This window comes from Ambystoma mexicanum, chromosome 6q (assembly GCF_040938575.1).
Source record: "Ambystoma mexicanum isolate Mex_15411 chromosome 6q, UKY_AmexF1_1, whole genome shotgun sequence".
In the NCBI taxonomy this organism is placed as follows: domain Eukaryota; kingdom Metazoa; phylum Chordata; class Amphibia; order Caudata; family Ambystomatidae; genus Ambystoma; species Ambystoma mexicanum.
In genome coordinates this window covers 90,074,299-90,089,033 of record NC_090937.1, presented here as the reverse complement: position 1 = coordinate 90,089,033, position 14,735 = coordinate 90,074,299, and the positions used below count along the sequence as shown (strand labels likewise).

Below are 14,735 nucleotides of genomic sequence, written 5' to 3'. Positions count from 1 at the left end.
GGTCCAGTTCATGTACTCTGGATGACAACCCTTATATAACACCCCTCTCTTAGAATCCCCCTGACCCCACTGAGCCAAGAAGTAGGTTTGTTTTGCAAATTAAAAGGTTTTTTTGAAAAATTAAACAATATATATATCACACTTTTATAATAAATTAATATCTGATAGTACACTGAGACATATGATGTGGATCCACAATGGGTAATGTTACAGTGGTACACTTGATTACTTAGAAGTAGCATAGAGGATGAGGTAGCTGAAAATGCTTTATGGTTTCAAGGAAATGCAAGGTGGAATAAATGCAGTACAGAAAATAAACTGATATGGTTTCACAAGAGATAATATGTTCACTTTTCCCCTGGTGGCAATTCCCCCCCCCCCTATATGCAATGCAAGGAGATGGAATTAACACACACAGTCTTCAGGAATACAATCAAATACAATACGGAATTCAGTTCCCCCCCAGCAAGCTTAGACAACAGGTATGCTTTTTAAAACACAGGCCCAAAATGCTTTTAAATGTGATGGCAATGGATGGGAAAATGTGCTAACTGATTTTAATTCCCTCTAGAGATTCAGGGTGAGTGAGAGATGCTTGTTGGGATTAGTTCAGGCTCACTTTAGCAATGCTCTGTGAATTATTACCAGGTTGCAAACGGATTTTAACAAAGGAAGGAATGGAGCTGCTATTTTGACAAGTGGAGAAATTGAGCCAAATCGCAAATCGCGGTAAATTTCGCGAGTGCGTAAATCGCGATTACAGCAAAAGTATAAGGAGTAGGTTCGTTGGAAAGCCTAGAATCTCAGCTTTAAAAGTTAAATTTCGTTCCTAGCCCAAACGGTTAAAGAGATACGGACGATTTAATAAAGGTAGATTTTCGGATTTAAAGTAAAACTCAATTGACAGGTGACAGCTTGCAGCTTTAGAATGACAGATGACAGTTCTCAGTTTTAGAATGACAGATGACAGGATTTCTAGGAGGCTGTTCTAATTAGGTTAAAATAGTTTGGAATAGATTATTTAAACGAAGAGATTGGGTTCTGCACAGTTCTGGCGGATACTCACTCCTAATTTTGAAATGAATGGGCCTCGTCACGGATCTGGTCAACACGTCCAGCGGCCGTTCTCTCTGCTCGGCGGGTCAATCAGGCACCGGTTCTGCTCACAGCGATCCGGATCTCTGGTTCTGCTCACAGCGGTCTGGGTCTGGTCTGCGGTTCTGGCACAAGTTCATGGCAAAGAATTCAAACAGCTCGCCCGGCTGTTGAATAGTTTGGTTAGGTTTGCTGGATTCTGAAGGGCTGCCGAGAATACTTTTGCTTGCTGTGGGCCTTCTTGGTTCAAAGTTCTGTAGTCTCTGTTTAGCTTGGAAGTCTAAGTGTTGGATCTCTGGATGTGAAGTCGTCGGTCAGCACGCTCCGCAGCAAATGGAATTGAATGTCTCTACATGTCCCAGCAGTCTCTTTTTATGTGTTTTGGAAGTGGGTGTGTGCGTGGCATAACTGAGCCTGCCCCTCTCTACTTGTCATTGGCCCAATTCTCCCCTCTCCCATGATTGGGGGAAGGAAATGGATTGTCATCATGATGAGGTCTGTTTATGGGTCAGAGGATCCTCCCCTGGTCAATTTGCCCACAAATCTATATTTGATTCAAATACATATTTCCCAGATACACAAGTTGTTGAAATTACATGTACACATTATATATTCCTTATGGTCCATGCTTGTCCGCCTCTGATCTTCCTGGGGACTTGCATTCAAAAATGACAACATTTTGCGCTTTTTGACTGGTTTACCAATATCGGACATTTACCAAAAATTACACACATGTGCGCAAGGAATATGGACATTAATTGATGAAGTGTCAGATTTTTAACATGCAGACATTTGGAGTAAGATCCTATTTTCCGCTAGCAACCCCCCAGAATACACCACAGGGTCCTAACACCTCTTAAAACGTGCACAGAAAAATCACAAGAATAATGATATTACTTATATAATTCTGACAAGTCAGTACTATGAATTATCCAACTTTTTAACTTATGCCCTGGTCAAAAAGGGGTGTGGCGTCCCACATCACATGGTTTATCCACTTCCCCCAAGCTCAGCTGCTAGCAGAGGCACTTCTCCTCCCACTTCTCCCAAGAGGAAGCTATTTTACAACCCCCCCAATATAACATTTGCCTGAGCCCAGGACAGTGCATTGTTCTGTGTCTCTGCCCTAATCTAATCAGCGAGGGGTCATCTCCTTTTGGTGGGGCAACAGGATGCAGCCAGGCCTGGGAAGAGGGGCTGAGCAGGTTTCTCCTGTCTGGGGTAGTTGTCAGGCAGAATTCAGCTAAATGTCACTTTAGTTCCCAGTTTAAATCAAACTTACAATTTTTACATATACATTAAATAATTACTTCCTTCAAGTAATTTCAGAATATAGTTTTACATTGTATCCACCTCTTAGCAAGTCTTTCCTTGGCCTGGTTTCGGTTCATTTGTTCAGTTTTACACAAAAGTCTGGTGGTTTTAAATCGCCGGCTTTCTGATAGTGGTGAGTATCGGTATTGCATCCATTTTTGGGATCTGTCTTGAATTACTGCATTTCAATAGAGTGGTCTTTTGCTTGATAGTATAGGACCCTTGCTTAACATTGTTTTGATGGCATCCTTACAGTAGAGTGGTGATGTGGAACCCCCCACAAGAAGGTTGTATCTTTGGAGTGGTCTTGTGCCAACTGCGCAGTTCTCCTGGATTCTGGCGTGAATGTGGGCGGCGACAGCTCATCCCCACATCCACCCAGTCTATTGATTTAGTTTGTTCTGGGATAGAATAATGGGCGGCAACAGCTCATCCCCACATCTACCCAGTCTTAGGATTCAACATGGATCAAAACCCTTGACAGGCCTCCCCCCTCGGCAGTTACCACCGTGGGTCGTGTGCTGAAAAAGTTCACCTCACGGGCACTTTACTCTGCCAACAGAGCCTCCTCCCCGGGCCCGGTGTCACTTACTTGGTGCGGGGTGCCCACCCCGCGTGTCTCCAACTTCGGCCCGCTCCTCTCAGCGGAGCCGCGGATGGCCGCCGCGTGGAGACCTGGGACCGGAGGCAGGTCCCCACAACAGCCTCAGCGCCTCCAGTCGCGCACTCGGCAGGAGCGGCACATGGCCCCCGGGTTCCTCTCCCCCGCTTCCTCCATCTCCCATCACCTTCCCTGGATCGCAAGGGGCGTCTGCTAGTGTCGCTGCAGTCGCTCCAGGGCAGGGTTGCCACTCGGCTTCCTCCTCTAGCTTCAGGGTATTGCAGGCAACGTGGCGCCCCTCCCCCCAGCACGGCCCGCAGCCGATGTGCTCATGGAGCCGACAGGCGACCACGCAGAAGCCTCCCGGCCGCCGGGATTTTCGGAGGCAATATCTTGATGGTGCAGCCACGGATTTACACTGTTTTTTTCCCGGGTTGTGCCTTTTGCCTTCCGCCACCGGATTTCAGCTTGTTGATGTGTCTGGAACGGTACTGAAAGCATATATTTTGTACCAGGATTGCTTTCGAGCCGGAGCTCTCCCTCTAGGCAGCCATGCTCGATGCACGCAACAGCGCCCCCCCACCCCCCCCGGAGATGGCGTTCTTTGATATGTGATCACCTTCTCTACAAGGCGCTATGAAAGCAAAGAGTTGGTATGTTTTCCTTAGGGGTTTTGATTTGTTCACATAGTACAAGACCGCCCTCCGTACATCCAGTATATGGAGGCTTCTTTCTGCTGAGTTTAATAGATTTTGAAAGAAGGTGGGAAGTTCTATGGAAATTAACTTAGGTGATAACCTAAGATATGTTCGGAGGACAATCTTGTCCTTGTGTATAATGAAAAAGGGATCCTCTACAGATAAAGCCTGTAGCTCACTGACTCATTTTATTGAGCTGATAGCTACCAGGAATGCCATTTTATAGATAAAATGCTTTAGGCTGGCCTTGTGCATAGGCTCGAAGGGTGGACACATGAACTTGGAGAGCACAACATTGAGATCCCAACCCGGGGGAGGATTGGAAATTGGCGGGGTATAGCCTCTTTACGTATTCCATGAATGCTTTAATGACAGGGACTTTCCACCAGGACACCTTGCTTTATTTATTTGTTTATTTATTTGTATAGCGCGCAAAACCCTTAGGCATCTCTGCGCTTGAGCTTATTAGATTAGCTACAGTGGTTCGGGTTACAGTATGGGAAGCGTAGAGAAGACTTACAACATCATAGGACGTGCAGGGGTGATACAGCATATACAACATACGCAAAGCGCAATGGCAAATAAATGGTGATCACAATCATTGAGCCTCTCCCCATGTTATAAGGGGGCAACAATGAACATGCAGTGTCAAAGTAATGGGCAAATACATGGTGCCCACCCCATTTTACAGAGTGGCAACAACACACAGATGCAAATGTCCAACAAGGGCATAAACATGGTGCCTACCCCATGTTGCAGGGTGGCAGCAGCACACAGATGCAAACGTCCAGCAAGGGCATAAACATGGTGCCTACCCCATTTTACAGGGTGGCAACAACACACAGATGCAAAGGTTCAGCAAGGGCATAAGCATGGTGCCTACCCCATCTTGCAGGGTGGCAACACACAGATGCAAAAGTCCAGCAAGGGCATAAACATGGCGCCTACCCCATCTTACAGGGTGGCAACAACACACAGATCCCCGTGGGGAGCCCGAGAGCCCCAAATGGGAAAGCAAAGGCAGGCAGAAACACAATGCGGTTGTTTTCTGAAATGCTGCAGTGAAAGGTACCAATGAAGGAAAAGCCACCGAGTGGTAGTTTTTGTTTACTACAGCTGGATGGCTTTTCCTTCATTAGTGCCGCTTAATTTTCTCAAAATTTTACATAGGGACTTAAAAAAAAAGTGCAAATCTATTTTTTTTATTATTGCCCATCTTTTGGTGCAATAAAAAACTTTGGGCGAACCATTCCTTTAACCGCCCAAGGGATTTAAGAGTATCATACTCCTCCTTGACACTCTTGAGGCAGTCCTCTACGGCCTTCCCAAATAATACACTTGGCTCCACTGGCATGTTTGACAGGGTTGCTTGAGTCCCTAGCTTAAACCCGGACTGCCTAAGCCAGGCTTGCCGCTTAATTAGAGTTCCCTCTGCTATGATGCATCCTGCGTTGTCTGCTGCATCAAGATTGTTCTTCAGGATGCAGTTTGAGATTTGCTTGCCCACTGAGGTAGTTTTAAGCAATTGAGCTTTTAGTGATTCTGGGACGGTTTCTATCTGGCGTCCCATTTGTGGCAGCCGTAACTAGCTAACAGTGTAGTATTTTTGTCTGGTATGCTGTAGAGGAGGCAACCTTTCTCCCAAACGTATATATCTTCTTGCTCTCCTTGTCTGGCAGGACTTCTGCCAACGGCAGGGGAGTGCCGGCCCTCTTTCTGGTGCTAGTGACGACTAAGGAATCTGGTTTGAGCTGACCCCTAATATTCAGGGGGTCAGTGGGCGCGGGTCTGAAAAGCTTTTCTATTCTTGGATTAACTGCCCTTGTAAGATTAGGCGTTAATAGGGATTGCTGGATACGTCTCTGTACTGACTGCAGGAGAGGTATAAACTGGGCGGCAGACTTGTTGTCTTCCAGGATTTCTTCCACAAAGTCCTTGTCGACCTGTGTCGCCTGAGTGTCGATATTGAAATGCTGCACCACCATTAGCAGCAGTTCGTTTTACTGGAGTTGGTTGTCAACCGGCGAATCTGCTACAGGCTGGTCCTGATGGTCTGGCGACTGGATCACATAAATGTTGTTGTCATCGTCGTCATAGAACTGGTCCTATTCTTGACAATAGATGTCCCCCTGAGATCCTGGGTCTGCTTGGTCGTCATAATACGAGTCCAGAGAGGGGTCTTGGTATATTTGAGAGGGGTCTTGGTATGTCAAGGCCTGAGGGCTTAGAGCAGAGGTGATCGGCTGTGGCTCAAGACGGGACTTCTTGCCCATGGGCGGCTGTGCTGATGCCGCTAGCTGTGAGGCAGCCTTAAGAATTGCTAATTGGTCAGGGTGTCTGTCCATGAAATCTACGAAACAAGACATCCTTCTTATAATTATATTGAATTGTTCAGGTGTATATTTGCATGAGGACGGGAAGCCTGACATGACAGGGGGGGCCTGTGGGGGGAGGGACATCCTTATGGTGCATAGCCCCTAAGAGAGTATCTAAGGGGTTGGAAAACCCTGACGTGTTTCTAAATGAATTCCTGCATTTACTTGGGGAACGCCGAAATGCCTTTCGCCGCTTGTTCTTCGGCACGCAAAAAGTGGGCCTTTTCATGTGTGGTGTCCGAAACGACTTTCGCTTTTGGTTTGGGGAACTGTCGTGGAGGCGAAAGCGTGCGCGATGGCCCAGAGGACAGTGAAGAACCTGAGGCTTTATCCCTGGACACCGCATGGGCCTTGACGCTCAACGGTAGCGTTGAGAGTCGGACGTGGGGTATGTCCTTAGTGTGTTTGTGCTTGTGTGTGCCTTGGCTGCCAGGTGTCTTCTCCATTACATAACCGCAGGCCTGCTTCTTGGAGTCGGGCCCCGCACTTGGGGTTCCGACGGAGGCCGCTTGCCCTCGGCGTCACTCTTGAACTCGAAACTGCCCTCGCTGGAGTCTTCCGTCACGTCGATGGAGGCCTCGGCCTGTATGGTGTGAGCAGCCCAGTGTTTGGTCCGCCGATCCTATAAGGTCTTAGGCTGAAAAAGTTTACAGGATTTAAAATCCTTTTCGGCGTGATCCCTCGGAAGACAGGAATTGCACACTCAGTGCGTGTCCTTCCACAGGAATGTTCAGTTGCAGGAGGGGCAAAATTCAAATGGGGTTTTGTCCATTATATCTTAAAAGGGCAGATTGGTGAGAAAAGAAGAAAGGGCATGATGGAATAAGCATTCTCTAAAGAGGTCTGTATGAAGAACCTCCCCCCTCTCTCCCTACTGTAATGGGTCGAAGCCTGAAGAGGCCTGTGAAGGCCGTATCTGGTCGTCAATCAGTCAGTCAGTCGTGGATGATGAGGGTGTTCGTCAGGAGCCGTCGAGCAGTCAAGCGGGCGTGCAGCAAGGCGAACAACAATGCGAACAACAATGGAAAGGAAGAAAGTCTATAAGTACAACTTTAGCTAATCAAAGGCATCTGCCGGAAGAGAACTCTGCATTTGCGACTGACTTCGATGGCGGAAAAAAACAATCTGAGGGACCTCGACACGTAAAGGACCATGTGTACAGTACACGTCACACTAGGAAAAGTATTACTAAACATACCCTCTCGAAGTCCGTTTTCGAGTTTCAAAAACAAATCTTATAATACTCTGCGACTTCCAATAGATGTCGGACTATGCAGAGCATGTGATCTAAGCAGATCCACAAGCTCCAGAAAACCTTATTTGGAACACCTAACAGGAGTTCTAGGGAAGTCAAAACCAAGTTACTTTTAGATTACTTTCAGAAATACCAGGGTGCTAGACCGTATCAGTTGTTCCGGGACGCTCAGAAAGGAACCACATAGTAATATCAACTGGACAATATACTTTTCAGATCTAGTGAAACACAGATACTAGGAACAGTATAAACCTATAACTCTGATTCAGGATAACACACTTATTATAGGGGAGTTGGATCTTGGGGTGCAATATTCAATTAGAGTTGCTTTTCAGTTCACAGACTAAGGGAAGCAATAACTCTAACTTATTTTAGAATACCACAGTTATACTCAAGGAAAGTAAATCGATACACGTTTGAAAGGAGCTATCAGCCACTTAAATGCAGGTGTAAACCTAAGACTGTTTTGTGTCTGTCTACAACAGACCAGGGAAAGCAAAACCTAGTCTTACACTTTATGAATGACTCAAAGTTATTCTAGGTAGGCCAAACCTAATGCAGACTTATTCTGAGAGGACTCCCAATCACAGAAAACACCCCGAAACTACACAGGAATCACGAGAGACTTAAGGTAAGTAAATACCGAAGCAAGCACAGTACCTCGGCACAGAAGAAGATTTTGCAGCAAGAAGACTTCAGGATCTGCAGCCAAAAACCCAGTTGGTGGATTCCTTGACGTGGTGACTGAAAACAGGACCTTGGAAGGGACTTTACAGCCGGGATCAATGGGGAAGGCTCTAGACAAGGTTTTCCTCATGGCTGGAAGCGGCTCTGTCGATTTGGCGCATTTTCAGGAGCACAGAAGTAGACAGAATATCACTGGTCAGATCCTCGTGATTGGCAAGTTTCAGCACTCTGATAAGGGGACTTTCTGGACAGCAGCGTGCCTATGGAGATCCAGCAGGATGCCCACGAAGTTTCAGCGAGATTCAGATTTCGGAAGACCATGCACCACACAAAGGCTCGAGGTCCCAGGGTATTGGGGTATTGCAGCCCTGCAAGGTCGGAGCACGGCATGGGATGGCTCAAAATGCAGGTCTCGATGAGTCTACAGGGTCTCATCACGCTCTGGATCAGGGTCATCGTTTGTCGGAGTCCCCAGGTCGATTGGAATGAAGGGCTACAGCAGGCTCCAGTTCACAGCAGGCTCTCCCGTCGCTGAAAATCGTTTCAGCTGCAAATTCTTCATCTTCCCCTTCAATTTTGGTTCCAGTGGTCGCCTACCTCTTCAGCTTCCTGGTTCAGACTTTTATGCAGGCAGCCAGCCAATCAAACAGCCTTGCAACATACAAACTTGGGGGTTGGAAATCCTTTCAGGACCGCCAGCCTCCCAGGTTGAACTGGAATCTCGCACTGAGGCTGGAAGACAAAGGGCTGCAGAGTGTGGGACTCCTCCCTCGCTTTCTGCCTTTACAGACACTCTGGAGCCTGGGCATGGAGTCCATAGGACTCCCGCCGAAGATAAAAATCACACAAAGGAATTTCTCACCCTGGATATCAGGGGAAGGAACAAGAAAGGACATGGAACACTAAAATGGCAAAAAAACAAGACAGGGCCCATTTTGGCAAAATGAGCACCCATGGGTGCCTCTACTGGGTTTGTGCAAATGGCCCGTGGTAAAGGTGCACCAAATTAATAAAAAGGTTCACTGCCACCAGCCATTAAAGGTAAGTTTGTCCTTGTAACATAAATGTTACATTTAAAATGATAAAAGGGATACTCCGTATCTCCCCAGCACTGCACGTAAGGTGGGGGGTGCAGGTCTCACCTAATAAAATGTCAAAGGGATCCAAAGATCCTTTCTACCGTTGGTGGAAATGTAACTGCAGTTCTCATAAGGTTAGCCAGAGGAAGTTTAAAGTGGAGCCCCTAGGGCAACCCAGCAACAATAGGCACTTATTAATAGGCCAAAAAGTTGTTGAGGATAACTTTTAAAAGACACTAGGGAGAGTCTTAAAAATGACACCCATAAAAAGAAGAGTAAAATATTCTATGAGTGTGGAAAAAGGTTCCCACTCACAGAGTATAAGGAAAAATAATCCACCAGTTAAAGCAGAAAGTTCTGGGGTTGACACAGGTCAGGATGATTTATTATTTCTATGAAAATCTTACCCAACAGCGCAATGTGGTTTTTAACCGATTGGATTAGCGGGATGTATTGGGACAGAGGCTAATGCTCGTCGAGTGTATCCTTTATAAAATGGATGTCCTCATTGGACTCCTGTGATTTTCCCCTGAAGCATATAGTTGCCCACTTAAATAAGGATGTAGGCAAAGTGATGCTCTGTCGGAGAACTTGTCAGTGGGGCCTTTGAATCTACTGGTGGATCCATGGGATCCTCATTTCGATGTACAAGTCTTCTTCGACCATGGTTGAATCATCCTCTGGATACTCCAGAGGATAGTCATTATCATCCTAGTGCTCAAGGTCATCTGGGTGAATTAAATCCACCTTCTGTGTTTAGAGGGTGTTGGCTGTAAAAACAACACAGGTTGTGAACGTTTATACCGTGTTTCACTTTTTCTTTATTCTTCCAGAATTCTGCCACCTATAGCATGGTAGTTTGAAAGGCTCTTTCCTCCCAGGTTAGCCTAGTAGAAGTGGCAAGAGGTTCTGCAAGAATATGGAGTCCCCCTCCCCTACTCTTCCTTCTCATAGGGAGAAAACTCATGTACTTTTCCTCACTCATCCGAGGAAAATTCCAGTAAACCATCCTGGTGTAGAGAGACTGTTAATGGTTGACTCATTTCTGAGTATGAACTTTACTTACAGCACTCCTTGGGTATGTGAAGGTTGTCTTGGGCTCTATCACGGTTTTAGCCTGAGAGGTGGCTGACTTTAAGGGGGTACAAACTTTGTTTTATGTATGCCTAGTAGAACCTGTTTAGAAGGTTTTCCGGGTATATTGGGCTGATCTGGATGTTCTTTATGTGATTTCGGCCTACAAACGGTCTTGAATTTTGATAACTTCTATCTCCAAAATGCATGGCGCCAACCCTGATTCATTGGTGCACACTGCTGTGCGGGTTTGATCTTTTGCCTTGGCTTGGAAGATTCATTATGTTTTGCAGTCATATGGACGCCAGGAAATTACTCCATTGGCCAGAAAGCAGTGGGCCCTTTGGAGCCGACTGTGAGGGGTTCAGCTTTGAAGCCTCTTTTAAAGGCTGAGAGTGGGGCAGCGCTGTCCCCATCTCCTGGTTCAGCTATCCCAGTTACCACTTTGGATGTCAAGTCTTTGAGCTCTTCTGCATAACATAGGCTGGCCAGCATTTTGTTTGAGGGTCATTGAGTGTCTTGGGTGTTGGGGAGAATTCTCAAAATGTGCTAATTCCTCTCTACCTTAGAGACCCCCAGCTCTTTTGCTGAACTTTGGGACTCTGTACTTTTTAATTCTGTTTGTTTTCTGTGTTTATTTATTTTGGTTATGGAGTTTTAGACAACTCCATATGCATCATCTTTTCATGTGTGTTATACAGCACCCTCATGCAGTGACACAGGGATGTCTTTTTAGACTTCCCAAATGTTTAAATACCTTCTCTGGGATAAACTACTGTTTCCCAGAGAATGTAAGATTAAATTGACTTTACTAGTCTTTTTAAATTCCTAGATCCAGCACACACTATCTTCCTATAGAGTGCTGGAGGGGTTACCTAGTATCCCCTATGTCTAGAAACTCATGTAGCAGTCAAATGCTAACCTTTTCTATCGAAAAATGGCTGGTGGCAGTGGTTTTACAATGAACTACCATGATTTTTCCCGACCGCGAACACCGGTAGCTATAAATCGCGGGAGCCATGTTTTTCAAGATGGCGCCTTAAGCCCCTTTGTTTAAACTGGTCCCGGTCTTCTTTTTTCACCATTTATTTTTAGAAAGATCCTTCTAGTTTGTTTGTTTGTTTATTTGATATAGCGCAAAACCAAACCCGCAGGTAGCCGGGCGCGAACATTACAAGGATACTTGAGGACTTGGTTACAGTGATCATACAAAAACGAGGCAATAGGAACAGTTCAAGTTACAGTAAGCACACAAAACATGGCAATAGGAGCAGTTCTACAACATTATAGTCTGCATAGGTTTATACAGTTAGTGCAGGTGTGGGGAGCAGAGGAAATGGGTTATAGGACAGATCAAATAGCGATAGAGTCTAAATGTAGTAGTGTAGTAGAGTGCCTGGAGTCAAGAGACAAGAGAGATCAGAGTGGTAGACGACCAGGGATAGAGGTCCCAGAGGGTCCAGTGAAGTGGCTGGGTGCTAGCAGTGGAGGTCGGTTCCCTAGGGGACAGGATAGCAGGCAGGGCAGGAGGGTGTCGCTCAGGATGAATGGTTCTATTCGGGAGGGGGATCACATGAGATGTCATTGGAGCGCAACCATGAGAGCACTTTGTGCCTGAAGCTTGAGGCCTGAAGCTTGAGTAGGGTTGGTCCTTTCTGAGTTCTAAGGGGAGTTTGTTCCAGGTTTGAGCCGCTGTGACTGGAAAGCTGGCGCCGCCAGCTGTGCTCTTTTTGTATCTAGGCACCAGTAAGGTGAAGGCTTTGGTCGTTCTTGTGGGGCGGATTGAGGTTCTCTTGTTGATTCTATTTGCTAGGTAGGGAGGAGCTATATTGTTGAGGCATTTGGAAGTGAGTGAAAGAGTTTTGAGGGTAATCCTGTCCTTAGTGTTTGTCTCTGCGCGCCAAACCAGGTTGGGTCCTTTTGTTTTCATGCCTATGGCGGGCTTCAGGACTGAAGACCGCCTCTGGCGTCTGTGTGTCTGCGGTGGGCAGGAAGTGAGGGAGGTGCCCGAAACTCCCTGTGCTTAGTCTCCTAGGAGACCCAAATGCACTCTGGCGTGATTGGCTGGCTGACTGTCCGGCAAGGACAGCCACCCTGCTGGGTGAGTGGCAGCTAGGCTGGAATGAAAGGGAGAAAACTGTTTAGTCTCTTGGACTGAAAAGCAGAGTCGACCACTGGAACGAAAGAACCCTAGACGAGCTGGAAGAGGACGGCTGCTGCAACTCCTGGACTGTTGGTTTGCCCAGCGAAGCACTGCGGCAGGTCCGAATTGCCAAGTTCATCTCGACAGAGAAGCCCCTTCAAGGACAACTTCTCCCTTTGAGCTGGTGGGACCAATCAACTCGTAAGCCACTTGGATACCATTCTCAGAGCTGGTTAGGATTAACCAGGGGGAAGGACACCAGCTTGTGTGCTTGACTACAGCTACTCGAACTGAAGTGACTCTATTTTGTCTGCGTTTTCCGACGATCCCGTGCAGTGCAGGAGTCCCCCGACGTCCTCCCTCTTGTCCCAACGACTGAGGCTCAGGAACAGTGAGATCTGCAGGAACTGCCAGGAACCAACATCTTCAGCTGCATCTTTTGCTTCATATTAAGGTACTGTGCCAACCCGATTGAGAGAATGCATCTCTCGCGGTGAAAGTTTGTGGAACTTCCCCAACTTACAGGCCTAATCAGCTTGTGACCCAACATATGATTCTTTTTCGTACAAACTACTTCTGAGAACATTGGCAAAGACTTTACCGTTTACTTCAAGAACTGCTTTTTCCTATCCAAGAGACTACTCCATTGACTTTGGCCTAGGCCTATTGAACTCAATCGAGTCCTCTAGTGAAATGAAACTATTTGCACTGCCTAAAAAATTATGTGTGATCTATTCTATTAACTTGTGCCTTTGCCCTCCTATTTAAAGTGACTGAAATGCTATTTTGCTTCTATCTCAGGGGAGCCTAAATTACTTAGAAATGTATTGGTTTGGTGTTGAAGTTTATTTGTGTACGATATTAAGTTGCCTCCTTCTAGTGAATGTTTTCTAAATGATTGTGTAATAAATTAATAAGTGCTTTACCAAGAAACCTTGAGTGTAAGTGTCTACTTGAACCACTGTAATTGTAAGTCCTCTGTGTAACATCCTTGTACTGCTCACATTCCATCTTGGGATAAGGCTGACTGCTCAGCTCGCTACCACAAACTGTGTAGTACAGACTTATACCAAAGGTTGGTTTTGCTTACACCTGAAGTCCTAATTGTATGTGGTGGTCCCAGAGGGTACTGCATGCAATTCTGCTTAACATTAGTATTGAAATGCTTTCACACCGAACAATTCTATTCAGTAGTGGCCTTTGGAAGGCAGGTATTACTCCCAGTATGTGTTTTCCTTTAGTCTTACTCTTTGGGCAGAATGTAAATGAAGAATTCTCAATGTGTAAAGGTGGAACAGGAAATCGCAATGAGTGTAAGAGTGCAATGGTTTAATGACCTTCTCGAGGCTACTGGAACAATGTAAGCTCACCCCCACCCCCTACTGTACGGTGGTGAGCAGAAATCTTTGACGGTCGACATCAATGGTCAGTGTCAGTCGTAGGCCGACTTCCCTGGGGCAATAACAGGTGATGGGCATTGATTGGTGGCATTAAAAGATTTTTCGAAGTTGTTAAGTGTGTCGAAAATAAAAAAAGGGTTGAAAAATACTCTATGTGCCGACTTGCTGTGGCAAACCTACAGCGGAAATAAACAATCTGAGAATGTCGACGTGTAGGGATGATGGCTACCTGTACACGTAGGGTGGAGACAGTATGATAGGAACACCCCTGTTGATGCCCATTTTATTTGGAAGAAAACAACTTGTGCAACACTGGATCATTATCTTGATAGCGACCTATGCAAAGCATGTGAATTTAGACAGATTGACAAGCCTCAGAAAAATATACTTAGTAGCTCTAAACATTTGAAAGGAAAGTTCTAAAGGTGTCAGAAGGAAAGTCAATACCATGCTCGAAATCCAATTTATTTTTGATAAATCAGCAAAAGTCTTTCTTGCAGCTTGTAGGTCAACATCAAGGTAACTTGCTTGAAATGGAGTGCTGGACCTAGAAGATTAATGAAAGATTCACTGTTAGATTTGGCGACTGCCAGCATCTATATGTCTATAATTTAAGTTAACAGTACCTTTGGACTAAAAGACAGATAATCCCACTATTTACTCTGTTTTACGTGAGAATAGTGCACATTTCTTCTTAGGAAATTCCTTAAGATCCATACATATTTAAACAAAAATGAATTCAATGTCATAATACACCGTCATTAAACAGAAAAACAATTTTGGCACTGAACTTTGGATTGTCAGGGCTCTTGTTTTGGCTCATAAGTAAATTATAAGGTTATGGAAAACTAGGAAAAAAAACCTCTATTAGAAACTTGGCTAAATGATTTACTTATCCGTTCTCATTATGAGAAAGTCATAGTTACGGAGAATTCTCAGAAATGTGCTAATTCCTCTCTACCTTAGAGACCCCCAGCACTTTTGCTGGAATCTAGGACTTTTTAATGTTTAACC

General features: G+C 45.7%; 1 protein-coding gene across 1 annotated transcript in view; it reads right to left on the bottom strand.

The window, feature by feature from the left end:
- LOC138515798 (probable E3 ubiquitin-protein ligase HERC6) overlaps positions 1–14,735 on the bottom strand; it is a 2,700,520-nt gene that overhangs the window by 1,508,597 nt on the left and 1,177,188 nt on the right. The window contains exon 11 of the mRNA XM_069630524.1: positions 14,169–14,268. Coding sequence (XP_069486625.1) covers positions 14,169–14,268 — 100 coding nt within the window. The remainder of the gene's footprint in view (positions 1–14,168; positions 14,269–14,735) is intronic.